Below are 27,159 nucleotides of genomic sequence, written 5' to 3'. Positions count from 1 at the left end.
GCACCCATCCATGGAACAGGTCAACTCCAGCACCTTCTTTGATCAGGGTGGGAGGAGCTCCAGACCAGTTCTGGCAAGAGGCCTCACCTCCTGCTGACCTGCATCACTGAACTCCAGGAGGAGAGTCCACGGCTCAGGCAGCCGGAAATGCCCGAGGCAGAGCCTACACCCTGGGAACCTGCTCCTGCTCCAACTCTGCAGGCTCGGCCATGGCCTCTCTCGCTCTACATCACACACAGCCCTGGGGGACAGGGTTGGCCCCCTTCACTCGGCAGGGTGGAGACCCTACACTTCACCCTCCTCTGTCAGAGGGGGACAATTCACCCCCTTTCAACCTCACAGCCAGCGAGGCTGGCAGCCCCACAGCTTGGGAGGCTGAGCTGTCACAGGCCAAAGGTACCTGGCGCCTGAGTAGGATTGGGTAGCCTGGAGCGGGGAGAAGTCTGCTTCCCTCGGCTCCCCGCTCCCTACCCTGCCAACTTCAGAATGCGGGACCTGAACAGAATGTTGACATAATTGCAAAGCAATGCATACAATTTCCATAAGTTCTACAATATGGTTATAATAAAAACGGACTCTCAGTCCCCTTGGAGACAGACTGAATAAATATTATTCCTCATGATTATTAAAACTCATAAAGTGTGTTTGTAAGGCCTGGGAATTCCCAGTATCTGCCAGTGTCTCCACGTTGCAGGGAGCCTAACCCCAAGCCCAGGGCCTGGCGGGAGACTCGACCCCGGGAAGGAGGAACCCACGAGGTGGTCATCTCCAAGGCAGAAGAGAGCGGAGGCCCGAGCTTTCTGGAAACTCCATCTCATCAATCCCCCCCACCCGGAGGAATTGGCCTCCAGCTGCAGAAAGGTCGTTGCCCCTGGAGACAGTCCCAGGCACGCTGGAGGCATCAAGCCCAAGACCGTCTCCTGCACGTGGAATGTTCTTTCTCTCTCCCTTGATTGTCGCGCTCACCCTGACCCTTCTTACCCCAAACTCCTCTACCAGGGCCCACAGATCAAATGTCTTACAGGAGCGAGCAGGTAAGAGAAACCAGATGAAAGGGCTGGGTTGGAAGACCAATCATGAGATGTGTGGACGAGTACAGACAAGAGCGGGCCTGTCCTGTCCAAGGAAGCAGCCGCAACCCGGCCACAGCCCATGGGCCACTGCCTCTCTCCCTTCTTCCAAGAAAAGCTGGTCACCCTGTCTTTTATAAGAAAGCTCTCACATTCAAAAAATATTAATCACTTATTAAATATTTTTAAACAAATGTTGCATGTGCCAAATAAAACATATTCAGGACTACCCATGGACAACCTTTGCCTGAAACTTGCGGACAAGCCAGGGGGCTGGAGGAGCTCTGGTCCAGGAGTCAGAGAGCTGGCCTTTGGGGACTGTGGGACCAGGGGCCAGTCAGTTCGTGGTTTTCCTTCAGCCACTCAACCTTTACAGTTATGTTAGCGAGCAGTCACCTGGGGCTTGGGCCAACCAAAGCCCAGAGATGCTCTTACCTGGAGGGGGCCACCAGACCCAAGTTCATCCCAGGGGACTACAGATCTGAGGCAGGATGTACAATTCATGAATATGGGAGAGATGGAGGCATGGGGGGACCCAGGTTCAAGTCGAGGCTCTGCCTGTAACCAGCTCTTCGGTCTAGCTTCTCTTCCTCTGCCCTGATCAAGAGCAACCGCCCAACCACCCCTATCAGCTACTCAAGGTCCAAGCAGAACGCACACCCACCAACTCTTACCGGCAAACCACAGTCTCCCTTGGGTCCTGGAGGTCCCATCAGCAGCAGGAAAGGTGTGGGTCCCACCAGGTGGAAGAACGAATAGCCAGTACTCATGGGCTGGGGGCTGGAGGCCAGGAATCGCGCCGGGGCCAGCGCCGGGGCCGGGGTGGTCTGCTGCCTGGTCCGGGGCTGTCTGGGGCTGGACCCCCTTGTTGGATCGTTTAGCGGGACATCCCGGGCTGCCTTCCCAGATCTGAGTGGGACGGGCTTCCGGGGTCTGGCTTTCTTTGTGGCTTCTGATCCAGCGGGTTTCTTGCTTCCAGTGGAGGCTGAACCAGGAGCGAGAGTGGGAGGCATCGCTGTGGCCACTGGCCGAGCGGTCCTGGGAGGGCTAGGACTGGGGACAGGTGATGGGGGCGGGACTGTGGGTGGGGGAGGTCTGTGTGTGCTGGTATGGGCAGGAGCCGGCTCACTGGCACGACTACTCATCTTGGCCTCAGCCTGGACCACTGGGGGCAAAGGCTTTTTAGAGGAGGCAGCAGCTGGAGGTAGGGGCCGGGCACTGGGTGGCGGGAGTCTGGGCATGCCGGGGTTCCTCTGGATCGGCTTCACTGTGGGACGGGAGACTTTGGCAGGAATGGGCTGGGAAGTAGGTAGCACCGGCTTCTTGGTGGGTGGGGCTGGCTTTGTGAAGGCAGGCAGAGCTGTCTTCTGGGTGGGGCGGGGGCTTCTGACTGGGGCAATTGAAGGAGAAAGGGCTGAAGGTGTGGCGGGGTGACTTTTGGAGGTCTTAGTGGCTGTGTTCTTCTGCAATGGCTGGACAGGTCTGGGGGAGCTGGCAGGAGAGACCGGGGACACGGGAGGAGGCCCTTCACTGACTGATAGCTTGGCAGGGGACAGAGGGGTCCAGGCTGGATGGGATGTGATGGGCTGGGGCGGGCGTGTGGTGCTAGTCCTCATGGGCTTGACGGGCACAGCAGGCACCACAGTCACCCCAGGCCCCCTGCCTGCCGGCCATGACCCCAGGGCTGGCGTGGCAGTGGTCAGATTCTCCAGGCCCAACCGGGCGAGGTCGGTCTGGAAGGTGAGGAGTGTGCCAGAGTCTCGGGGGAAGAAGGGTCCCAGCTGGGGCCGGTAGGTGTCAGCCTGTCCACACTGCTTTCTCAGGTGGGTACAGTAATTGTGAGCGACCTGCGCCACGGGGTAGATACTGAACTGGCACAGGGCCCCCTCGAACTGGACCGCGTGCGGGCTCATCTTCCCAAAGAGGAACAAGCCGTCAGGGTCGAGCGCTGGGTCCCTGTGGAAAGGCAGCGAGACGGGCACCCGGTGCTGCCCGCAGGCCGTCACCAGGGTGACCGTGCGGCCGCGGAGCTCCAGGGCCAGGTGGTGCCAGCGCCCGTCGTGGACGTCGAGGTCAAAGGCCACGGAGCGCCGGGGCCCCAGGTGGACCACAGTCTTGCCGGGAAGGAACTGCAGGCCCAGCTGCAGCTTGCGCTTCCGGCTGCGGACGGCGAAGAGGAAGGCATGGTTCACCCGGTGGGAGCAGAGGCTGAGCACCAGCGCCAGCTCCGTGCCCAGGGCGGCGGGGAGGACGGCAGCCGTGGGAGCCTGGAGCCGGGCCCGCTGCGTGAAGATGAAGCCCGTCTGGAACGGGATGACCCCTGGGGGCGGGGGGCTCCGGCCGCCCACCGCCTTCGTCCAGCTGAGGCCCAGCTGCTGGAGGACGTCCACATCTGGAGAGGGAGGGCAGGAGGGGAGAGAGGGCAAGGTCAGGGCCTGCTTCTGGCCACAGCGACAGTGAGGACAGCCCACCCACTGCTGTCTGCCGCCCCGTGGCTGTGAATGACAGAGCAGAGCTGGAACCAGCCCCTTGCTGGGCTGTGTGATCCTGTGTATATACAGACCGTCCTTCACTTCCAATGCAGTTACAGCCCCATACAACAAATGTCACATCCTAAGCAAAGATGCACTTAATACATCTAACCTAGTGAACATCACAGTTTAGCCTAGCCTACCTTAAACTCAGAATACTTATTGTAAGTAAGGTTAAATTATCTCACACAAAGCCTGAAAGTTGCCCAGTCATGTCCAACTCTTTGTGACCCCATAGACTATACAGTCCATGGAATTCTCCAGGCCAGAATACTGGAGTGGGTAGCCTTTCCCTTCTCCAGGGGATATTCCCAACCCAGGGATGGAGCCCAGGTCTCCGGCATTGGGCAGATTCTCTGCCAGCTGAGCCACAAGGGAAGCCCAAGAATACTGGAGTGGGTAGCCTATCCCTTCTCCAGCGGATCTTCCTGACTCAGGAATCGAACCTGGGTCTCCTGCAATGCAGGTGAATTCTTTACCAACTGAGCTATCAGGGAAGCCCCCATACAAAGCCTATTTTACAACAAAGTGCTGAATATCTCATATAATATATTGAGTGCTATACTAAAATCAGGGCTTCTCTGGTGGCTCAGATGGTAAAGAATCCGCCTGCAGTGCAGAAGACCCAGGTTTGACCCCTGGGTCAGGAAGATCCCCTGGAGAAGGGAATGGCAACCCACTCCAGTATTCTTGCCTGGAGAATTCCATGGACAGAAGAGCCTGGTGGGCTATAGTCCATGTGGTCACAAAGAGTCGGACATGACTGAGCAACTATCTCACAGACACATACTAAAACCAAGAAACAGAACGATTGTGCCGATTCAGAGTGGTTTCAGTGTATGGGTTGTTTCCCTTTGTGATCCTATGGTCGACTCGGAGCTGTGGCTGCTGCCGCCCAGAGTCCCAAGAGACAAGCATACTACATATCGCTAGCCCCGGAGAAGACTAAAAAGATCAAGATCAAACACTCCAAGTACAGATTCACTTTTGCACCATCATTAAGTCAAAAAATCATAAATTGAATCATTCTAAGTTAAGGGCCATCTGTAAGTGGCTAAAAACACAGACACTGAAGCCAAACTTCCTGAGTTCAAATCCCAGCTCCACCACTTCCTAGGGTTGTGACTTCAGTGCCTCAGTTTCCCCATCTTTTAGATGGGATAATAGTAGTACCAAAACTCAGAAGGACATGGTGAAGATTAAATGAGCTAATGCACTTGGGGGGTAAAAGTGGCCTGGCACAAAATAAGCATGTTTGAAGGATAGCTATTAATATGAAAAATAATGATAATCACCAAATGCTAGAGCTAACAGTATTAGAGACTGCCTAATGTGGCGTGTTGTATGGAGGAGCCTTGTAGGCTGCAGTCCATGGGGTCTCGAAGAGTTGGACACGACTGAAGCGACTTAGCAGCAGCAGGAGCAGCATGTGGCATGTTTCCCCTTTTCTCTGCCTCAAAAGCCATCTCCTCCAGGAAGCAGTCCCATAAGTGAGGGACCAACAGGAATGTTCGTGTCACCAGAGCTTGGTAAGGATGTCCAGGGGACCGGACTAGTTTCACCATCTTCAGGAACCCTAGTCTGCTAGAGCAGACTGGGGGAGCCGCTGTCTACACGGAAGGTAGGGGACATTTCCAGTGACCCCCCTCTTCCCTGTGTGGCTTTGGAGAGAGCAGAGGAAGCAATCAAGGCATTCTTGTAACCTCTGTCCTCTGGCAAAGGGTTTGGACAACTGACCATGGTCTGGCCAGGTCATATCCGCCTGGTAATTACACTGGCAAGAGCTTGCCAGAGCAAAAGGAGGGTTTCCAGGGTGTTTATGGAAAGGTTTCCTGACCTTGCCTCTTGTCGGGTCATTCAACCTCCTTCGGTCGGCTGAGCTGCCAGCGCCTGCAGACACCTGCTCGGGAGCCCCATCTCAGCAGGAAAGGACAGGCTGCATCTGGAAGTGGGCTCTGGGAAAGGTCCATAGGCCCCCTCCCCTGAGCTCAGCATCCTAACCCCTGAATGTGGAATGCTCTCTCCCTCATCACCTAGAGTAAGGGGCGTGCGCTGGGCTGAATGTAGCCAGCTCTTCATAGACCCTAGGCTGACTGCTGTGAGCTGGATGGACAGAGAGATAAATGGGCTGGGAGAAACTCAGAACCTGGGCGATGGCGACACAGCAGCATATGGCTCCATAGCAGGCTCTGCAAACAGAAGGCCGGGCTTCAGAGCTGGACAAGACCACCTTAGGTCTGGACTCTGAGCCTCCATTCCCTTCGCTGTAAGATGAGGCTACGAGGAGTGCTGACGTCATCAGGGCCCTGGGAGACGGTAAGGTGGTCTTCCTCTCGATCCTCACCCACCCCTGCACTCTGTGCCTCTGATTAAGTTTCTTCCTGCACTCCCCCGCCCCCCATCTCCCATCCCCAAGCCAGTTTCCCTGCCTGTAAGACAAGAGAAACCAGACCTGGAGGTGGCCATAGAGTCCTAAGAATGTTCTAAACACTGTAGCAGCAGGCTGCTGTTTCAGGCTTGAAGGCTCTTACTCCTCTCTAGGACCCAAGGGCCTTCACTTCCCTTCAAATTCCTCCTTTCTCCCACCTCTGTCTGTCCCCAGGTCCTAAGCTAAAACAAGCCACCATTTAAGGATTCTCTGAGTGGCAGCGTCTTTTATACACTTAATCACGGAAAGCTGCTTACTATTATAAAACACCTCTCACTACAAACAGCTTGAAAGGGAGGAGCTCCTCAGAAAGCCACCTCTCCTCTCTCCCCGCCCCACCTCACCTGGGATGCCCTGCAGACCTCTCTCTCTGCACCCTACCACTTACAGCCCCTCGCACTCGCCCTGGGAAGATGACAACTGGCCAGGCCAGGGGGCACTGAGGAGGTTCCCCTTATCACCCTCTCCAGGTGGGCTCTAAAGCTGATACCAGGCAGTCTCCAGGCCTCCCCCACATACTCGCTGCAGTTCAGGGGCCAAGTCCTCCCAACTCAGCTACCTGGAGCTGGCAGAGGTGGTCACCACCGAGCCTCCAGGAGCCTCTGACCACTGCGGGCTCCATGGAGACACAGAAGGGCCACCCTTGCCCCAAATTCACAGGTAAATATATAATCAACAATAAGAAGAACTAATGCTTATTGAGCATTTACTACGTACCAAGTGCTTTACAGGCATTAACTCTTGACTCTCTCCGTCATCTATGAAGCAGGTACTATCTGTCATCCCCACTCTTTCGCAGAAGAGGGTGAGAAAGCTGAGCCATATATAGTGTTGGGTTGGCCAAAGGTTCATTTGGGTACCCCCCCCCATAACAAATGAAATTTTTGGCCAACCCAATAACTTGCCCAGGGTCACACAGCTTATAATCAGAGGCACAGCTGGGCTTTAAACCCAGGCTGCTTGGCCCCAGGTCCTTGCTTCATCACTGTACCTTCCTGCACTGGAGCCCCTCAACTGCTTGGAAGGCAGGCTAGAGACTCAAGCAGGAAGGATCCCATCAGAGGAGAGGAGCTGGGGGACCGGGGAATGAATTCAGCGCAACGCCGAGATGGAGGGACCCGGCCAGCTGGCCACAGCAAGATCCCTTTATTACATAAACCTGGCTTCACGCTGCCCCAGCCTCTCTGCCCCCCGCCCCCCTTCCCAGTGCCTGACTCAGGACTCTGGACAGCTGTTCACCTACTTTGTGGGGGAAACAGCAAGCTTGGAAAATATGACATTTGCACAAAATGTTGCTGGGCGGCAGAAGTCTCTTCCGGGCACAGCCCTCCCCTCCCAGGGGCCCAATCCCTGCCCAGCAGCCAGGTCAGGCCACAGGGGCTCTGAGAGTGCCCGGGTGCCTGTCCCGGCACACAGGCCGGGCGTGGAGGAGGGGGAGGGGCTGCTATTTTAAGAGGCATTGTGGCTGCTTGACAAACAGATGTGGGAGAGGTTTCAGTTTCCATGGGCAGCTATGTAGCCAGTCCCCCCCGGCCCCCCGCTGCCTGGGGCCCCCTGGACAGATCCTCAGGGACAGCAGGGAAAAGCAGCATCTCACGGGGAGGGGAGTGCAGATCACAGGAGTAGGCAAGGATGCTGGAGTCCTTCATGCCTCTTGTCAGCCCTTCTTGGGGTACCCATCAGACAAAGGGGGACAACTGAGGCTTACTGACCTAGTGTAACTTACTCACATTCTGCCCTGGAGAGGAACAAAAGCATCGCCTCTCTACATTTCTGCACTGAGCGCTTCCTACCCTCACAAAACATCAAACGGGATGCTTTCAAGGCCGGAGAGAATTTGTTAATGATTGGCTCCATTCTACTGATGAGAAAATCGAGGTACTGAGTTCCCCATCAGGGGCACTGATGTCTCCTACCCCTGCATTCCCAGATCCCTTCCGTCCTGCTTTGTCTCCCCCGGACAAAGAGAAGAGACAGTTACCTTCAGGAGCTCCTTGGGTGGAGGCCAGGTGACAGGTGAGCGAGACTAAGATCCAGGTGAAGAGAAACCCCCTAGAGACCAGGAGACACAAGCAGATGTGGCATCAGCTTCCACCCCTCGCGTCCAGATCCGGCCGGGGAGTTGGGAGGGAATCCTTCAGCCCCAGTCCCACCTTGGTCCTGCCCAGGGGAGGTGGGAGGTGAGATGCAGACTCTAGGACCCCATTGGACCAGCCCACACTCCTGGGGTCCAGGCACAGCCTTCTGAAAAAGGAACTGCTTACACAGTACAAATACAATCTCGCTTTTTACAGATCAGTAAATCAAGGTCACAGGCAGGAAGCCCTGCCCTGGACATCAGGAGACACAGGGTCCAGATCAAAATCTGCCACTGATGCCCTGGGCAACAAAGACCAGCCCCTGCCCCTCCCTGTCTCTGGACCTCAGTCTCCCCATCTGTGTTATGGCCTCAGGACCTTGAGACCCAATAGGCAGCAGAGCCAGGGAGGAAAGGTCAGCAGGAAGACCAGAGGGATCTGCTTAGATGACAGGTATCTTCAAAGGGCAGGAAAGAGAAGAACTCAGTCTCCAGACTCAGGGCCAGGGGTGGGAGACGACCGCTTAGCCAGGACCACTGCATGTAAAGGAAGCTGCCTACTAGCTTCATGCTCACAGAGAATGGAAGAGGGAGGAGAGAAGGGGAGACAATGGGGAGTCAGGCTCCCCCCAGGTGCAAACCTGGCCCCATTGCATACCAGCTATATGACCCTGGATGAGTCCCTCAGCCTCCCTGAGCCTGTCTCCTTCTCTGCAATTCAGCTGACGTTCCCTATCTTGCAAGCCAGGCGTGAGGATTAAGTGAGCTCATGCATGTCAAGGGCTCGGACTGCTGCCAGCCACAGAAGTGCTTCTTAGACCAACCCTGCTGCCCTTGCAAGCTGGATCCCAGAAGGGTTAATGCTCTGCTCAGGGGCTCCTGCCAAGATGGGCAGAGGCAGTGATCCGATTTCACCTTCCTGTGGGAGCAGCCACTGGTGACACCCGAAGCCACTGGGGCATCTGATCCCCAGGCAGGCAAAGGGGAGGGCGGCACGTGGCCAGAGTGGGCCAGCCAGGAGGCAGGCAGAAAGAACCCCGCCAGGCGGCTGGTGAGGGCAAAGGCTGGGACACGCTGGCCCAGGATCCATTTCCAAGAGGAAGGCTAGGATGGTGTGCTTCTGGGGAATTGTGTAATCCAGGAAACCCATCTGCCAGAGTGGATGTCGGGAGCCCCAGGTTCTTCCTAGCTCCCTGGAGGCCTTGGAAAACAAGCTCACACTCTGTGATTTAATAGCAAATCCTCCAATTTAATTGTAATTAGCATCAATGGTAATCCTGACCTAGACAATGTGGAAGGCACCGGTGGTTACCTACCCATAGCCTTCCCCCTCTTCTTGCTTGTTCTGGGAGACATGAACTTCAAAGGAAATTGGATGACTCTGGATAGATCTAAGTCCATCTTGGGAATTTGCCATGCCAGTGACTGGTTTAGGCCTGCATATATGACGCAAATGTGGCCAATGAGATGCCAGGAATGTCTGTCAGGACCTCAAAGAAAGCATTTCAAAGGAACACAGGAAGGGCTTTCTTCTAGCCTTTCAATGTTGTTGAATGAAGACTTGCTGCTGCAGCCGTTTTGTGTACATGAGGTGACAAGCCACATGAACACGTGAGAACGCCAGAATGGAAAAACGGTGGGTGTTTGATGACACTTGAGACGCTAAATTGGCCAATCCTATTACGGCTTTTCCTTTGGACCTCTGGATATAGGAGGTAATGAGTCCCTTACTGCTTAAGCCATGTTCAACTGGGAATTACATGCAGCATAAGGCAAGCTAACTGAAACAGCATTCAGACGCTGATGGCAGTCCCTTGAAAGCTTTCAGCTTCTGGGCCTTAGCACATGCTAATCTTAAGTGCTCTGGACTCCACTTTTTTGCCTGGTCAGCTCCCACTCACGTGTTAGAGTGCAGCCAGGATGTCATTTCCCACAGTCTGCTGCACGTACCTCCCCAGGTATCCCATGTGTGTCTGTCTATTTTTCTGTCTCATTTTCTAACTCAAGTCCCTGAAGGGCAGGGCCCACGTCTGTCTTGGATTCCCAGCACCTGGCAGGCATGTAGGAAGTGTTCAGTGTATTTTTACAGAAGAAATGAATGTCGTCTGGAACTACAGGACTCTGAACTTTAAAAAGTATCTTCCCAAAGACTTAATGCCAGTAGGCCCACCCCACCTCTGACTTTTTCCAAGGGTGCTCCTGGATAACCCTTGCTCCCTCCTTCTCTTCTCCAATCTGCTGCCACCGCTGAGAATGGTTTTCACGTGGGACCTGTCCTCCCTGTCTCCAGCTTACCACCAGGAATAACAAAAGGTCGGTGCCTAGCTGTCCTGAGGTGGGGAGAGGGCTAGAGGCTGACCCTTCTGGCGTGACCTGCCTACTTGGAGCAAATGGTAGCCCCATCAGCTACGACAAACGATAAGAGGCAGCTCTTTTTGATTTGACAAAAACTGAGCCTTAGGGAGGGCAGGTACTTTCTCAAGGTCACCGTGGGCAGCCTCTGGGGACTAGGTCCTTTTTCCCATACCCACCAGGTAGCTACTCCAGGAAACTGACCAGATCTACTGAGGAAGAGCCATCTCCTACATACTAGTGTTGGTAGTTCCAAAGCACAACTGCATATCGAAGGCTCTGAGAAGTTCTGCAATAAAGAAATCAACTGCCCTTTCTGTTGGTCAGCAGTCCCTGAAACTAGAGGACCAGGGTACTCATTTCTCTTGAGAAGACCTCTTCAGAAGACAGTGCTCCTGGCTCTGCAGGGTTCCTGCAACCTCACTAGGTTCTCTTTCATTTCCTTTCAGTCTCCTCTTTTCCCAGCCTTTTCCAGGCACCAGCCCTCACTCCTTGAGTCTCTCCCTGTGTCGTCACATCCACCCTTCTTAGGATGCTCCCCAAGCTGATAAAGACAGGCCAGGTGGAGAGGAGAGGGTACAAGAACCACGCACATCCTTCTCGGTCAATTTCTCCTGCTGGAGTTATGCCAAGGTGACTACCCTGTAGAGAATAAAAGGATAAATTCAGAGGCAATAGTTGTAATCCCAGGAGAAAGAAGACTCCCAGGGGAGATGGGATCACACTAGCCCCTTCAATTAAGCTTCCTAACACTGTGGTTTCTAACTCAAGAATTTCAGCCCTGAAAGAGCTATTTAAAAAAACATTTGCCTCCCTTTCATTCACCTCAACAAATGCAACTGACCCTCTCAGACCTGGATTCCTTGTGCACTTGACCCAGAAACTGCCAAAGTATAGCAAAGGAGTGTTGAGTGCGAGTGAAGTGGGATTTCCTGGTGGCTCAGCTGGTACAGAATCCGCCTGCAATGTGGGAGACCTGGGTTCGATCCCTGGGTTGGGAAGATCCCCTAGAGAAGGGAACCCACTCCAGGATTCTGGCCTGGAGAGTTCCACGGACTATATAGTCCATGGGGTTGCAATGAGTCGGACACGACCATGTGACTTTCACTTCACTTCATAGAGTGGGAGAAGGTCCTCTGAGATCATTTCGAGGCCAGATTCTAGTCTCATCCCCTTTGTAGAAATGGGCCACTGGGGCCCAGAGAGGGGAAGCAACTTGCCCAAAGCCACACAGCATGCCAGTGACCCACATCATCTGACTCCACTACTTAGCAGACCATTTTCGCTTGACTCATCTCCCAAGAAGAAATCAAAGACTTACAGGGACTTCCTACTTGCCAGAGACCAGAGTCCCAGCCTTCACCAACAGGAAAGAGATGCAGCCTAGGGAGCCAACAGCCATCTAAGTAAGCTCCAGGCCTGGAAAGTTGGCCCCAGAGGGAGGCCCTGCCAATTCTTTTGCTCCCGTTCCAATCCTGTTTAGGCTACTGCTAATAACGTTTAGTGCCTGCGCTGGCTCAGAGCTTTGTTCTTCCAGACTTCTGTTTTCACCACTGACTCGTGGGCCTTGGCTCAGCGAAGCCAGGGCTCCAGAATGTCGGGAAGACCAGAGCACAGGGGCCAGAGACGGCAGAAGGCGGCCGGAACGGAAGCCATGAGTTCGGGAGCCTGACCTTGGAGACACAGACTGGCCACCGAGCCCTCCAAGAAGGGAACCCAGGTGTTCCTCTCTGGACCATGAGGCTGCCAGAACCTGCAGCTGGCTTGCATGGTTTCTTCCTCCATCCTTGTTACCTGAGAACACAGGGGAGCTTCAGGGACCGATACCAGTCTGAACATCCACTGTGCACTCAGAGCTAAGACCTGGGGCATAGAAACACGAGGCCAAGTGGACCCATGGTCTCTGGGCTTGGCTGTGCTCCCATGGAGCGAGCGGGGAAGGATGCTGGCCAGAGGACCACAGAAAAGAGAAGAGGGGTGGACCTGTCCCACCTGCCTCCATGGACTGGCCAGGCCCCATGTGCCCAGACAGCCACGCCCGGGCCTTCTTCACACCTTACACCTCTTCTATGGGAACACAGACAGGTCATCTGTCTGGACAGGATGCGGCCCAGAATTTTCCCACTGACTCACACATCCATTCAAGATGAAGTGAATAATGATAAAAATAGCAGCTGCCGTTTGTTGAGCACTTACTATATGCCAGGCCCTGTTCTAAAAGCCTTTTACAAGCACAGCCCCACTAATCCTCACCAAACCCTGCTTGCTGGAAATGAAGATGCCTATTTGAGGATGAGAAAAAGGAGAAGCAGAAAGGCAAGGTGCCCGCCCCAGCTTGCAGAACAGAGGCAGGGATTCACATGGCCTGCCATGCTCTCCTGGCTCATGGGTGTGAGTTTATGTTTTGCTTCCGTTTCCACCATCAATTGACATGGCATTTCGTGGGTCGGGCAGGTTATGGGGTATCAAGAGGGTCCCTGAAACACAGAGAGGGAGGAAGAGAACATGCCAATAAAGTAACAGGTAGAGTGTGCTTAGAGAGGGACAGACAGGGGGTTACATGTGAAGGGCAGGGCCCCCGCCAATGCAACACCAGGGTTGCTGATGGCTACTGGATTGAGCCTGGTGGGTGGTGGGGGGCGGTACAGCAGGCTTATGGAAGCATATGGAAGGGGGAGTGCTCTGAGGACAGGGAGGACGGAGAAGCAAAGAGAAGCCAGGGATGCTCCATAACAGTGTCCTGGAACCTGATCTGGGAGGTGCAGAAGAGCAAAGCTAGGAGGCCAGAGGGCATAGCATCTGGGGTACTGCAGCAGCAAGGGAGGCAGAGGCTGGGCCTCAAAGCCGCGTGACTGCCCACTTGTCTAAAGCTTGGGCCCCACTGTGGGGTGCTCTCCTGGCACCGCTTTTCTACCCAACCGCTGGCATCTGCCCTGGCACAGGGTCTCCTGGAGAAAATGAGTCAGCAGTGTGCTTACTGGTGGTGGTGGTGGTGGTGGTGGTGATGGTGGGGTGTGTGTGTGTATGTGTGTGTGCGTGCGTTGCGGTGGGAGGGGGGCGCGGGGGAATCTCAGCCAGCCAGCTTTTTCCAAGACATGGGAAAGAAAGGGGGCGGCGTCGCCCCCCTGATCCCAGCACAGAGCGGGCAGGACCCGGTGGGGGCAGGGCGGAGCTGCAACCCAGACCAGCCTCTTGGGAACAGTCCCTGCTCCTGGGGGCAGAATGGGCAGGGAGCAAGTTCTTTGCTTCTCCAGGCAGGCGGTGAGCATGAACCAAAGTCCGTGGGGCCCTGAGGGGCTGCTCCCCGCCTGCTCACTCCCACACACACCCACATCAGTGACTCCTCCTGCACACGCTCACTCTTTACAACTCCTACTCCACAGGCTGGGAACCAGAGATTCCTTGGCCCTCAGGGGCCCGCGGGGGCTCACATCTGTACCATGAGGGGTTCGAATTAGTCATCTCCCGGGGCCCTTTCTGCCCTGACATGCTGGTTCTCACTTTTTCTAACACACATAACGGGAAAGCGACAGGAACTCAGGACCACCCCCGCTCCCACCCCCACCCCTCCCCAAGCAAGGAAGCGCTGAGACACCCAGACCCAAACAGACGGACACACACGCGGCGATTTCCAGAAACAGAGGACGTGCAAAGGCACAGACACCAAAACAGAAGCAGGAGCCCTGGGAATCTGCAGACGCTTTCCCGAGAACAGACAGAAACCGAGACTTACAGGCTGGGGACCTGTGGACACCCACACTGGAACACGTCGAGACAGCCAGAAACGGAGACCCCTCCTCCCCCAAGCATCCAAAGAACCCCCTCCGCCTCCCCCGCCCACCGCTCCAGGCACCACCCCCAGCCCTCAATCTCGACCCCGGGGCGGGCTCTGCAGCGACCCTCCCCAGCTCGGCCCCCGCCCCAGCGCGATCCGGCCGCCGCGCCAGGCGGGGCAGGGCGGGCAGCGCTCGGCTCGCCAACCCTCTTCGGGCCGGGGGCGCTGCCCGCGTTAACCCTTGGCGGCCCGCCCTGCAGGGGCGCAGGAAGGGGCAGGAAGCTGACGTTCCGCTGGAAGCGTCCCGCGCGGCGGGGAACCCCAGCCCGCCCCGGAGCTGGAGCCTCCAGAAGCTGGGGAGGGGGCGTCCCCGAGCCCGTACTCACCCCCCTTGCGCCGCCGCCGCCGCTGCTGTGCCTCGGGTCCCCCGCGCCGATCCCGCTCCCATGGCGGGCCCCTACTTCATGCTCCCGAGCCCGGGGGGCAAGTGTGGGCGCGCCCCATGGGGCCGCCAGCCCCCCGCCCCGCCGCGCCAGGCCGGCTCAGAGCGCGCGGCCCCCGCGCCCCCAGCGCAGTCCGGCTCCCAGGGGCGCCCGAGCAAGCAGGCAGCGCGGCCGGAGCTCCGCGGGCGCCCGCGCCAGGCCCATGGTCCCAGGAGTCCCGGCGCCGCGCTCGCCCCTGCCTCGCTCTTTTCTGCTTCCACCGAAAAGGAAGAAGAAGCAGAAGAGAAAAAAAAAAAAGATGATCAAACTTTTGGAGGCGGGCTGCTGGCGGTCCCCGGAGACAGAGCAAGGCCGGGCGAGGGCGCGCGGAGGGCGGTAGAAGCTGCCTCCCCGCCGGCCTGGGGGAGGAGAGGAAAAGGAAGGATTTGGGGGAAATGAAGGCGATTTAAAGTCTCGGCCCGCGGTGGCTCTCCACCTTCTCTCCTCCCCGCGCCGGGCCGCCCTCTGCTGCCCCCTGCTGCCCCCTGCCGGCCACAGCCGGGGACACAGCCTCCGCTCGCCCACGGCTGTCCCGCGGGGACACCCCACCCCCCAGCCCCCTTGTAAAGATGGGGAAACCGAGATTCACAGAGAGGAGAGGGTCGGCCAAGACTGTACAACAGGATGTTCGCAGTTCGGAGATTCAGGACCTCTTTGTGAGACTGGGAGTCCCTGAGTTGGAGGCAAAGATAGAGGAGGTAAGGGGACATGCTACTGCTGAAAGGAATCCGAAGTTCCAAGGAGTTCCAGGGATAAATCCGGGACCAGGGCTCGGTGTCCTGACTCCCATGAAAACAGCAACCAGTGTCCCACCACACACACACACACACACACACACACACACACACACACACCTATTTTCGTCTCAGATTCACAGCATCCTGGAGAGCGGACTTTCCTGGGCACGTAGTGGGTGGGTTTGTTAAATGCTGGTCACCTCTCTCTCCCCAGTCTTCCCTGGTGGCTCAAACCGTAAAGCGTCTGCCTACAATGCGGGATCTCTCTCTGTACGCGGTAAGAAACGCGAGTTTAACCTACCTCCCCACCTCAGCGTAGATCAAAGTCTCACTCAGACCACCCCCAACCCCCCGCCGCCGGAGCGCAGAAATGCACACCTTGAAGACGCCACAAACACCCGGCAAATTCGCACACTCCCAGGTCCAGTCCGAACCCTGGCATTAGAAGCCCCTCCGCCTCCACCTCCAACGGCTTGTTCACATTCCCACACATTTCTACACTTGCTCCAAGTTCAGACACACACTCACTCACATGCAAGCGCAGCTACGCACTCCTTCTGGGCTCACAGGCACCCACCCTGGGGTGTCTGGAATCGAGCGCACACCCAGACTCTACACACGCAGATGCATGCACATTAGTGCTTACGTGCGCGTAAATGCACACTAGCCTAGTCAGATCCTCCCAACGTACACAGCCGCGTGCATACGTCTCATACATACCTTCACGTGCGCACACACCCAACGTAACAGCCCAAGTGCACACACACGCGCCCTACCCCCACCTGCACAGAGCTTTCCGCTAGTGCCCACTGCACGCGGAGGGCACACACTCACTCCTCGCACGTGCACCTCCTCCCCACTCGCGCGTATCTTTACGCACACACACACCCGTATCCCTAGCGCTCCAGGAACCCAGGGGCACTTACTGGATCCCTAGGTGCGAGGCTGGACGGTCGGTCCTTCCTCGGGCGCCTAACGGCATTTGTATTCATGGGTCCCCGCAGCCCCTGGCGCGGGCGCGGGGGCGGGGGTGCGGGGTCCCCTTCCCTAAACTGGGCGCGGGCGCTCGGAGCGCAGCGGCACCGGGAGGGGCATGGGCGCGCTGGGCTGCGCCACCCGCCGGGTCCGCCTGCGCTGGAACTTCAGCCGCTCTGCGTTCTCCGACTCCAGCACCGGCTCCGGGTGCGGGGGGCGGTTCATAGGTGCAGGGGCCACGGCGCCCGCGGGGCCTTTTGAAGTCTCCGCTGGGGGCGGGGAGGGGGCGCTGAAGGCAGCCTTTTAAACCGTGGCTGCACGCGGGCTCGGTCGAGCAAGGTGTCTGGTTTCAGCAACTTTAGGAAAAGTCCCAAGCCTAAGGGGGGGGCGGTGGTGGGGGGAGGAGGGAGCGGAGGGCGAGCCAAGCAAGTTAGAAAAAGCAGCAGCAAGGCTGTGCGAGGCTTCCTGCAGGGGGCAGAGCACCCGAGGCTGACAGGAGGGAGGCTCAGCTTGGTACTGCGGTACCCGCAGGCGGCTGGATGGCACGTGGACCCACCCTCGCATGGCCACGTTGAACTTGAGTTCTTAACCTCCACCTGGCCGAGCCCCAGGCGTGCAGGAACACCCCCCAAATCTACACAAACTGTACCTGTTTGTGCATTCTTCTGGGGGAAAGGGGCCACCGGTTCTCGGGTTTTCAGAAGTCCAGGGCTCCTGAAGACTGAGAACCCCTAGACCAATCATCCTTGATATGTTTTGAGCTACCTCCTTTGCGCTAGCCTTTATTTACATATTTTGCTATTTTGTTCATCGTGGATTTTTTGACGTCTATATATGACATTTTTAAAATATTGCATTAAAATGTTATGTTTCTTGGGTTTTTTTTTTTTTTTTAGCCCCTGAGTCGTGTCAGATTCTTGCTACCCTTTAGGCACCCCCTCCCCTTAGATATAAAATTTCATTACTCAGGGTTTGGAGCGTCCCTTAGTATTTTCTTTTCTTATTAGTTTTTACTGGAGTATAGTTCCTTTACATGTTGCGTTAGTTTCTGTAGTACAGCAGTGCATCAGCTATATGTATGCATATACCCCTCCTTTGGGGATTTTCTTTCCGCTAGTATTTTGCAGCTCACATGCTTCCCCTGAGCCAGGTGCAGCAGTGTTCTAAATGCCACCACTTATGGAAGGCCTGTTATCTCTATTTTTCAGATGAGAAAATGGAGATTCTGAAAAACTTTCAGAAGGTTAAATAACTTTTCTGAGATCACTAAGCTGTTCAGTGATGGAGGTGGGATTGGAACCTGGGTTGTCTGATTCCTGTCTTCGCAGCTGAGCGTGATAATTCAAATGTTAGCCTCTAAAGGATTCTGAGCAGATCTTTGCCAACCTCTCCAGCTTCATATTCTGCCTGGTGAGCACCCTCTTTCTGGTGCCTGGACCCAGGCTCTGGACAAGCTGGCCCATTTCAAAGTCTTGTCCATGCTGTCTCTTCCCAGGTTCTTCTCTCCCCCAAACCCTCTTTCTGCATGTTCACACACTCTCTGTCCCTTTAGGTGAAGCTCAAAGCTCTGCCCTGCACCCATATTTTAAAAAATCATTTTATTTATTTATTTTTGGCTGTGCTCGGTCTTCTTTGCCGCACAGGCTTTTTCTCTAGTTGTGGCAAGTGGGGCTACTCTCTGGTTGCGGTGCACAGGCCTTTCATTGCGACGGAATCTTTTGTTCTGAGTACGAGCTCTAGGGCATGTGGGTTTCAGTAGCTGTGGCTCTAGAGCACAGGCTCAATAGTTGTGGCACTCGGACTCAGTTGCCTGTGGCATGTGGAATCTTCCTGGATCAAGGATCGAACCCATGTCTCCTGCACTGGCAGGCGGATTCTTTACCAATGAGCCACCAGGGAAGCCACCCTCTCCAGCCCACATTGTAGCACACATCACATGGTATTGTCATGATTGGATCTAACCCCATACCCAGCATAAAGCCTAGAATAAAATAGATGCTCAAACCATTAATAATTTAAATGAATTTCTTTAACTCCTACAACTCCTCCAATGTGCTAACCCCTGTTCCAAGTTGGGGGAAGAGGGTCTGCCACTATGGAGTAAAGACAAAGAAATGTGTGCTTGGTCCTGCTTCCCGGGCACACACACATTTGTATTGTGGTCAGCACCTTGGGGCTGGAAAAGGAGCCTGTATGGGAGACATCAGATGCTGCCATGTCATAGGGAACCTCCTGCAATCACATAAAGATAACACAAGAAGAAGGTGGTAGATACCATCAGAGAGATACAGATGAATTGAATTGTCAAGCTGACTGACGGATAGAGAGAAACCAAGGAAGACTCCCAGGAGGAGGTAGGCTTTGGCTCCCAAGTGTGTGTTGGATAAACCTACAGCCATGGGGGATGACAACTCAAGTGGAAGAGTCACAAAAGGGCTTGCGGGGGGGGAGCAGATTTCAGGCAGATTTTTGTAGGAGGACTGAGGGGAGCCCAAGTGGAGAAACCATCCAATTTTCCCAATGGCACCATGAGGGTGAAGATGTACAACTTACCGGCCGGAAGGACATTTCCAGGCAAGAGCATGTATTTCCTTCAAGGTCAGAGAGCAGGTCAGTGGCTGAGTTCCAAGGTCTTTCCAAATTTTATTCCTAAATCTGAGTGTGACGTGGTGAGCCCTAGGGAGCCTTGCTTTCATGAGGGAAGCCCCAAAGACCCATGGGAAACCTCCCCTGAAGCCCATAAAGATTGATGGCATCCCCTTTTCACTGTCCTCATCTGCAAAGTAGGTACATCGAACATGATCCTCATCGTGGCCCCTTGAGCTTGAGAGAGGGAGATTGTTGCTCACCAATCAGTCCAGTGCAGTAAATAATTATTGAGGGCTCCCTGTGTTCTCCGGGGCTGGAAGGGAAGTAAGGTTCATGGCCTTCCATGAGCTCATGGTCAGTTGCAAGGAGGAGACATGGACACCGATTAGACCTCTACAGAGAGGACCTCGTTTCCTGCCTCAGCTGCTCCTTCACACTCAGTCTTTCTGCCAAGTAGGCTCCTGGCACAACGCCAGGGACTGGGCACAAACAGTCCTGATGAAAGTTGGGTCCGTAGACACTGAGACATCACCCACCCTGAGAAAGGGGTGAAGCACTCACAAGCCAGCCAAAAAGGGGGGTTCTCTGTGGGGCAGAAGGTGGTCAGCCTGGGAACTGAGCGGATGCTCCCTGCAGGCCCAAGGAGATGAGGGACGAGGCAGAAGGCTAGGAATTCCCAGCCTGGTGAGAACACTTTGAGGCACATGGTTTATTTCCTGCCCAAGCAGAGCAGCCGTGGACCCATTGCTCTCTGGGGCACTACTGCCTTGAGACAAACTGTTGATCTCAGTAGCTTAATGATGGACACTTAGTCGGGGCTCAATAAATGTTTGGCTAAGTCGCTAGATGAAGTCTACCTGCAGAAAGCGGGTTGCATACCACCCTGCTATCAGCCTCCACCGATTCAACCACCAGGCCTTTCCAGAGGACCCACCATGTATCAGGGATGCTTCCTGCTCTCCAGGGTTTGCTGGAGGAGGTGAGCAAGGAGACAGACAGACAGATAGCACAGGTCAGGAAGTCCTGCCTCAACTCATACTGACTTCACTGGTGCCACAGAGCTGGGAGGAGAACTTGGATGCCATGTATTAGTCTCCAATGTTCTGATGCCTGGCTCTGCTGGGCACACCGTGATGAGCCTTTCTTTCATATCTGGCTCGCTCTGCACGTCCAAGAAGACTTGTAGAGACAGTGCATGTCTCATGACAGAGTCGTTCATCCCCTGGTCGCTCAGCCAATCGGGAGATGCTGCCGTGCATCAGGTCCTGAGCTGGGCGCGGGTCGTAGTGAATACAAGCTGTGGTCCCTGCCGTGAGCAGCTGCTATGCTGAGTTTCTAACACTAGCATGAAGCACAGTGTCTGGCACATGCGAAGTACTCCATAGATGTTGATTGAAATGATCGAGGGGAGGAAAGGAGGGAGGGAGGAAAGGAGGAAGGGAGGGAGGAAGAAAGGGAAAAAGGAAGGATGGGAGGGGAAAAGGGAAGAAGGAGGGAGGGAGGGAAGGGAGGAGGGAAGGAGGGGGAAGGAAGGGAGGGAGGGAAGGGAGGAGGGAAGGATGGGAGGGAGAGAGGGGGATGCTGCCTCTAAGTGCATCAGGTCCTGAGCTGGGCACTGGTCACAGGTGAATCCAAGCTGCGGTCCCTGCTGTGAGCAGCTGCCACAGGAGGAAGGGAAGGAGGAAGGGAGGGAGGGAGGGAATGAGAGAGGGAAGGAAGGCAGACATGCATGCGTGAGAGTAAAGGCTACCAGATTAGGCCGAGGCAGCTCCTCCCCACCCGCTCCCTCTCCTATAGCAGGATCCTCCCATGTATTCCTTGGGCACCTGCCATGCAGCAGGGCCCGATTTCAGGGGCTGCAGGTACACCAGTCATCCTCTGTCCTGCTCCCGGCTGTATTCTCAGCACCCAGGACAAAGCATTTCAGTAAAGTCAACTGAACTTGAACTCCAAGCTGGAGAATGAGGCAGTCTCCAAGAGGGTCCCTTCCCTCTGCCCCCTCCAGACAATGCCAGTCTAGTTCTGCTTCCCAGGGGAGGAGGCTGGAGTTAGCATTGGCTCTCATCACTGCCTGCCTGTCTCTCACGGCTTGGGTTCCGCCTGCCTGGGGGACCACGTCACTCTGGCCCATTGGCTGCCAAGACCCCAGAAACAATCATTCCACCAAGAGGAATGAACTGTGAAGCCAGAGAAGTTCTTGGGCCACTCTCCAGGAGAGAGCATATCCTCTGGGCACGTGATCGCATTGTCTGGGCATCCCAGACCATCTCCCCAGGGCCTTTTCCCCACTCCCCAGTCTGGTTTATTTCCTCAGGGCTGGACCAAGTGGCAGAGAGTTGGGAGACATCCAAAGATGGTTTTGCAGGGGGTTGATATTGATCCAAGCGTGGGGACCTTCCCCAAGAGAAATTCATCCCTGAAAGAGCCTCTAGTGCCTCTGAACCCAATTTCCTCATATTACAGGTCGGGAAACTGAGGCTCAGAGCGTCTGATGCTCAAGGTCACACAGAGTCAATGGTGGGGCTGGGGTGAGAAGCCAGGCCTACCATGTTGATGTCTAACAGTCAAACCTGTCTCCTCGTCTTTCAATCCCTTCAGCCAGCAGTGGGAGAATTAGACCCCTTTGGAAAGATGTGGCAGCTGTGGCAGATTAAGTTCTCCGGACTCTCTCTGGTCACTTGTCTGGAACCACTGGCTGTTCAGCGCAGGGAGTCAGGAGTCCTGGGCCACGCCTGCCACCAAGAGTGAAGACCAAGCAGTGAATGAGCTCCGAGACTTCTCAGGCCTTCACGCCCGTCATCACTTCTGCTGGAGTGTCCTTCTCCACAGCTGCACTCCACCCTGCCCCCATCCCACTGTTTCGCACCAGGGTGTATACTTACCTCATGCACCTACTCAACTAGACTTCCTGACGACACGGCTGCGCCTTGTCTTCACAGACTCCCCAGGACGCACGCAGCGGTAGTCGTCAGTTGGACCTTGGGTGAACAAGGAAGGAAGGGAGGGAGAGAAAGTTGAGGGAAGGAGGGAGTGAGGGAGAGAGCAAGGCAGAGCTGGGGGCTGGTGGACCATTATCCTAGGCCGTTCTCAAGATGGGGCAGACCCTGTTGGTTCATCTCTGCTAACAGAATTCTATCTTTGCCCTGCCCTCTTCTAAGAAGCCTCATTCTTCAGTGGAGACTGTGTCCCTCTCAAGCCATAAGGGTTGACTTCTGCTTAGACTAAGATCACCATGGTGGTCTTCTTCTCTTGGCCAGTGAGTGGCCTGGGTGTAGACATAAGCCACAGACCAGCCACTGAGATGTGAGAGGAGTTCTGAGAAATGTCCCTTACTTTTATAAATAGACAGGGACCAGCGACATATCCCTTTCTTCACTTTGAACATTGTTGAGTGAGGATATGTTACTTGGAGAGGTTGCAGCCATCTTGCCACAATGAGGTGATAAGTCCTAGGTCCATGGCCCACAGACTGAGGATGGCAGAGAGGAAAGGCAGAAAGAAACCGAGTCCTTCAGGACATGACTGAGATGATGAATCAGGCACACACAACTGGACTGCCCTTTCTCAAAACAGTAGCGCCCTCATTTCAAAACCGCTTTAGGTAGGGTTTTCTCTTGCTGCCAGCTGAAAGCGCTCTAACTGATGTAGCAGAGGAATAGGAGCTTTGGTCCATACCACACAGATCGGGGGATTGCAATGATGGCAACGGCAATAATAGTCCCTCTCCCAGATAGCCCAGAACAACTTCATTGCCAGTATCTCAAGTTTCCACATAACAACCCCCATAAAACAGCACAGATGGCTGCATTCTGGTTTAGAGATGAAGAACCAAATCCCAAAGGGCAGGGTCTTGCTCAAGTTCACCAGCAGTGAGGTACAGAAATGGGGCTAGAGCTGAGGTCCCAAGGGCTCACTGTAACACTGGCATCTGTGTGTGTGGTGAGGTCTGGGGGCAGTATCTTCCTAGCCCAAGGAGTGATCAGTCAGAGCCTGCTGGGGAGGGGACACTCAGGTGAGTTTCAAAGAGTTGAAAATGCATCCGGTCCACAGTTCCACAACTTCCTTAGCAAACTCCTAAGTGGCAGACCTGCTGTCAAAGACACTGAAGAGACAGCTGTGTTAGGGAATCGTCACCCCTCCTCCATCAGCTGAAATCCGTACTCCAGGATCTTGGCCGCCTCATCACCCCTTGCCCAGACCATGGGATGTGATACATTCCTGCTTGTGGGTAGTTCCAGGAAAAGTTGGCCAGTGCAAGAGCCTTTGGATGCTTCTCCTTGTCATAAAGTCAAGACGGAGGAGGCATGCACACACACACACACACACACACACACACACACACACACACACACCACTCTGCCTTTCCACCCAAGAAACAGCAAAGAGCTCTTCAGATGCATCTCCAAGTATGATCAGGCCAGAGTCCCTTTACAATGACTATTGAGAACAGCAGCTCCAAAATCAGCTAAAGCCTGACTCGACCGCTGAAATCACTCTGAGAGTAACGACTCCCGCCCTCCACCGCCCCGCAACAAGGCATCCTTTTCTCAGGCCCAGCATTCTCATTTCCTGTAACCACTACTTATCTGGCAACCTTGTCCTATCTTCCAACATCATCTCCTCCTACTGTTGCCGAGTGACCACAGCAAAGCTCAAAGGTCCAGGTGGCATCTGCCTAGCACAGGGTTGAGCAGGACTATCACCTCCCCTGATATATATTCTGTGCTTCTGTTAATATGACCCAAATGCTTATTAGCTTTTTTGTAACTATACCACAAAGTTCACACTGATGACTACTGATAACTCCTAGATTTTTCTCATGTGCCTCCTCTGGAGTAGTAAAGTTTTGTTCTCCTGAGTGGAACCCTTTTTAAGCACAGCCCATCCTTTCAGCTTATCTGAATGGTTTGTTAAATATGTATCTCTCGTCTTTGCTTAATGACCTGTGATTGTGGGACGCTGACCACTGGTCATACTGTCGACCAGACTTATTAATAGCATTGCTTTGTCCCCACGAGTCAGAGGCACCTCACAGTTCAGTTTGCTGACTGATGATTTGTACCTGGTCTTGGTGAGACCCTCAAAGCCTCTGCCATTGGGGCTGGTTTGTTGGCAAAAACGTGCCTACGTGACAAGCTAGGGATAAGAAGCCCTAATTGAGACTCCATCTTGGGGTCCTCTGATTGGGGGTGTTCCACGCACAAGTTAGTTGTTACTGATCCGAGAGGAGAAGTGCACGCTGGTCTGACCTTCCAGAGGGAGGAGAGCTGGGGCCTCAAGCCTGGCCTCACCAGAGTCCTTGTTGTGAGAGAGTCTTTGGCTGTGAAGAATATTCTCACCTTCGCGTAGTCGCCTAATTGCACTGTTTTCCTGCAAAGAACTATAGGCGTGCAAACAGTGTCACTTTGACCCCTCTGCGCCTTTATCAGCCCTTGAACCCAATCCTTTGGCCACCTGATGCGAAGAGCTGACTCATTGGAAAAGACCCTGATGCTGGGAAAGATTGAAGGCAGGAGAAGAAGGGGATGACAGAGGGTAAGATGGTTGGATGGCATCACCAACTCGATGGACATGAGTTTGAGTAAGCTCCGGGAGTTGGTGGTGGACAGGGAAGCCTGGTGTGCTGCAGTCCATGGGGTCATGAGGAGTCAGACATGATTGATGGACTGAACTGAACTGAACCTGGTCCAACAGCTGTCATTAGTGCAGGAACCTATACACAAATACCCATGCACAGGTTTTTGAGAGCGTGAGAAAGGACCTGCTGATAATCAGGGATGGGTGATTACCATTCCTCTCCCTTGGGGCTGGGCGATTTATTCCTTGAGGGGTGTTTCCCCCATAGTAACTGCAGATTTCCAGCCAGATTCTTCTTTGGGATCTCACCTATCTCGACATCTGGGAATGGCTGAATTTTATATGAACCCCATGCCTGCCCAGAGCCTGAGGCTGGCTGTAGGGTGTGGCCAAGTTGACCCCCTTAAGCTTATGTCACAGCTCCACTCTGTGCCAGCGCTGTGGGACCTCAGAAGCTCTCTTTACCCTTCTGAGCCTGTTTGCTCATCTGTGAACTTGGAGTGATTAACGCGTGTCGCCACAGTGATCCTTCCTTTCTTCCAACTTCATCAGTCACTGTGAGGTGAGCGATCTGGTCATATTCTGTTGGTCTGGGCTGGATGTTGCTCCCAAACTAATCGGGTCTTTGCCAGTTGTGCTGAGTTGCAAAGCATGCTCCTTTTCCCTCACTGCCCTTGATGGACATGTCAGTAATGGTTAATGGCATATCTCAGTTCAAATCCCTGGCAGTGTGGTCTCAGACACGCCATTTAACCTCCTGGTAACCTCTGTTGTACATTTCTCCATCTTTTGAATTGGGATACTAATAACAATATACACCTCATCTTTTATTGAAGCATAGTGGATTTATAATGTTGTGTTAGTTTCCCGTGTATAGCAAAGTGCTTCAGCCCCAAATAAAGTGTTGGCTTTTTGGCAAAAAAAAAAAAAAAAGAATATATGTATCTCTCTCTATATATGTATATACATATTCTTTTTCTCTTTTTCTTTATAGGTTATTAAAAGATACTGAACATATTTCCCTGTGCTATAGAGTATGATCTTGTTGTTTATTTTATATATAGTAGTATGTATCTATTAATCCCAAACTCCTTATTTATTTACCTATTTATTTATTTTTATTGAACATTCTCATCTTTTAAACTGGTATAATAATATTACCAACCTTGTGCCTATAATGAGGACTCAAGGACTTAATATACATAGAACACTTAGAACAGTGTCTGGCACATGATAAAAAAATATAGCAAATATAAGTTTTATTTATTACTATTATTATTTTTGCAATATACTCAGGTCGTTTAGGTGCCAATGCTTCAGAATAAAATAGTAATTCTTGAAGTGATGAAGACGTAAGGCATTGGGGCCCCAGGCTGTTCTTTCTCCTCTCCTTCTAGGAATCTTGATTGCTTTTGACTCTCTGGTGACCCAGGGACTGCTGCTTCATCCCAGGAAACCACCCAGAGGCATGCATCCATGTCCCTGCACACAGAAAGTCAGGGCAAAGACACGTCATGATCAAGCTGATACAGCCTCTCAAGCAGGGAGAATGAAGCCCAGGCAGTCAGGAAGCACTGACTCTCTCCCCCACAAACATGCAGTGAGTAAGGACCAAAATCTCTTCTCCCAGTGGCGTGGTGGAGCTGGCTCATGCCTACTCTGACTGGCTCTGCAGAAGAGATGGTTTAACTTACAGGAAGTTTGTGAGCTGCTGTTATTGTGGGCTCTTATTAAGAACTAAATTCAGTTCACTTCAGTCGCTCAGTCATGTCTGACTCTGCGACCCCATGAACTGCAGCACGCCAGGCCTCCCTGTCCATCACCAACTCCCAGAGTCCAACCAAACCCATGTCCATGGAGTCGGTGATGCCATCCAGCCATCTCATCCTCTGTTGTCCCCTCGTCCTCCTGCACTCAATCTTTCCCAGCATCAGGGTCTTTTCAAATGAGTCAGCTCTTCACATCAGGTGGCCTAAGTATTCGAGTTTCAGCTTCAACGTCAGTCCATCCAATGAACACCCAGGACTAATCTCCTTTAGGATGGACTGGTTGGATCTCCTTGCAGTCCAAGGGACTCTCAAGAGTCTTCTCCAACACCACAGTTCAAAAGCATCAATTTTTCAGCACTTAGCTTTCTTTAGAGTCCAACTCTTACATCCATACATGACCTAATTGCATAAACTTAAAATTTTGAAAGCAAATTATATTAAAAACAAAGTAATAAATGCTAAAAACTCATCTCTTTCTAGTTATTTTAGTGCATTTTACTCTTATCTATGTTCTCAGGGTTATTTACATCTGCTGTAACTGGAAAGTGGACATACTCTGTAATGATGAGCATCTCTGCTTCACTCAGCATTCAGTGACATCACAAAGGCAGCTTGAAATGAGCCAGGGTGGGAGTACTTCCACCTCTGAAACTGGTCAGTGCTATATACCAGGGCTTTTCCCTCCAGAGACCCTGTTGTGAGACATTTATTAGCTCAGCATTGAGTTTTGCCAAGAAAATGCACTGGTCATAGCAAACACCCTCTTCCAACAACACAAGAGAAGACTCTACACATGG

The 27,159-nt window shown here is 53.8% G+C and overlaps 1 protein-coding gene across 5 annotated transcripts in view; it reads right to left on the bottom strand.

The window, feature by feature from the left end:
* The window catches only part of COL27A1 (collagen type XXVII alpha 1 chain), a 153,205-nt gene extending 136,601 nt beyond the window's left edge, over nucleotides 1-16,604 (bottom strand). For 2 of the 5 annotated variants that reach the window (XM_086413850.1, XM_086413852.1), the window contains exons 1-3: nucleotides 14,620-15,087; nucleotides 8,011-8,081; nucleotides 1,745-3,462 (exon numbers count right to left, since the gene is read on the bottom strand). In XM_086413850.1, the coding sequence (XP_086269976.1) occupies nucleotides 1,745-3,462; nucleotides 8,011-8,081; nucleotides 14,620-14,681 (1,851 nt within the window). In that variant the 5' untranslated portion in view covers nucleotides 14,682-15,087. Of the gene's footprint in view, nucleotides 1-1,744; nucleotides 3,463-8,010; nucleotides 8,082-11,051; nucleotides 11,091-14,619; nucleotides 15,088-16,378 lie in introns of those variants that run through there. The other 3 variants (XM_086413851.1, XM_086413853.1, XM_086413854.1) reach the window with 3 other exon arrangements.
* Nucleotides 16,605-27,159: the final 10,555 nt, after the last annotated feature.

Source organism: Bos grunniens, chromosome 8 (genome assembly GCF_055505025.1).
Source record: "Bos grunniens cultivar Pamir isolate PY7600 chromosome 8, Bosgru_T2T1.0, whole genome shotgun sequence".
Lineage (NCBI taxonomy): Eukaryota > Metazoa > Chordata > Mammalia > Artiodactyla > Bovidae > Bos > Bos grunniens.
This window is presented reverse-complemented; position numbering and strand designations above follow the sequence as displayed.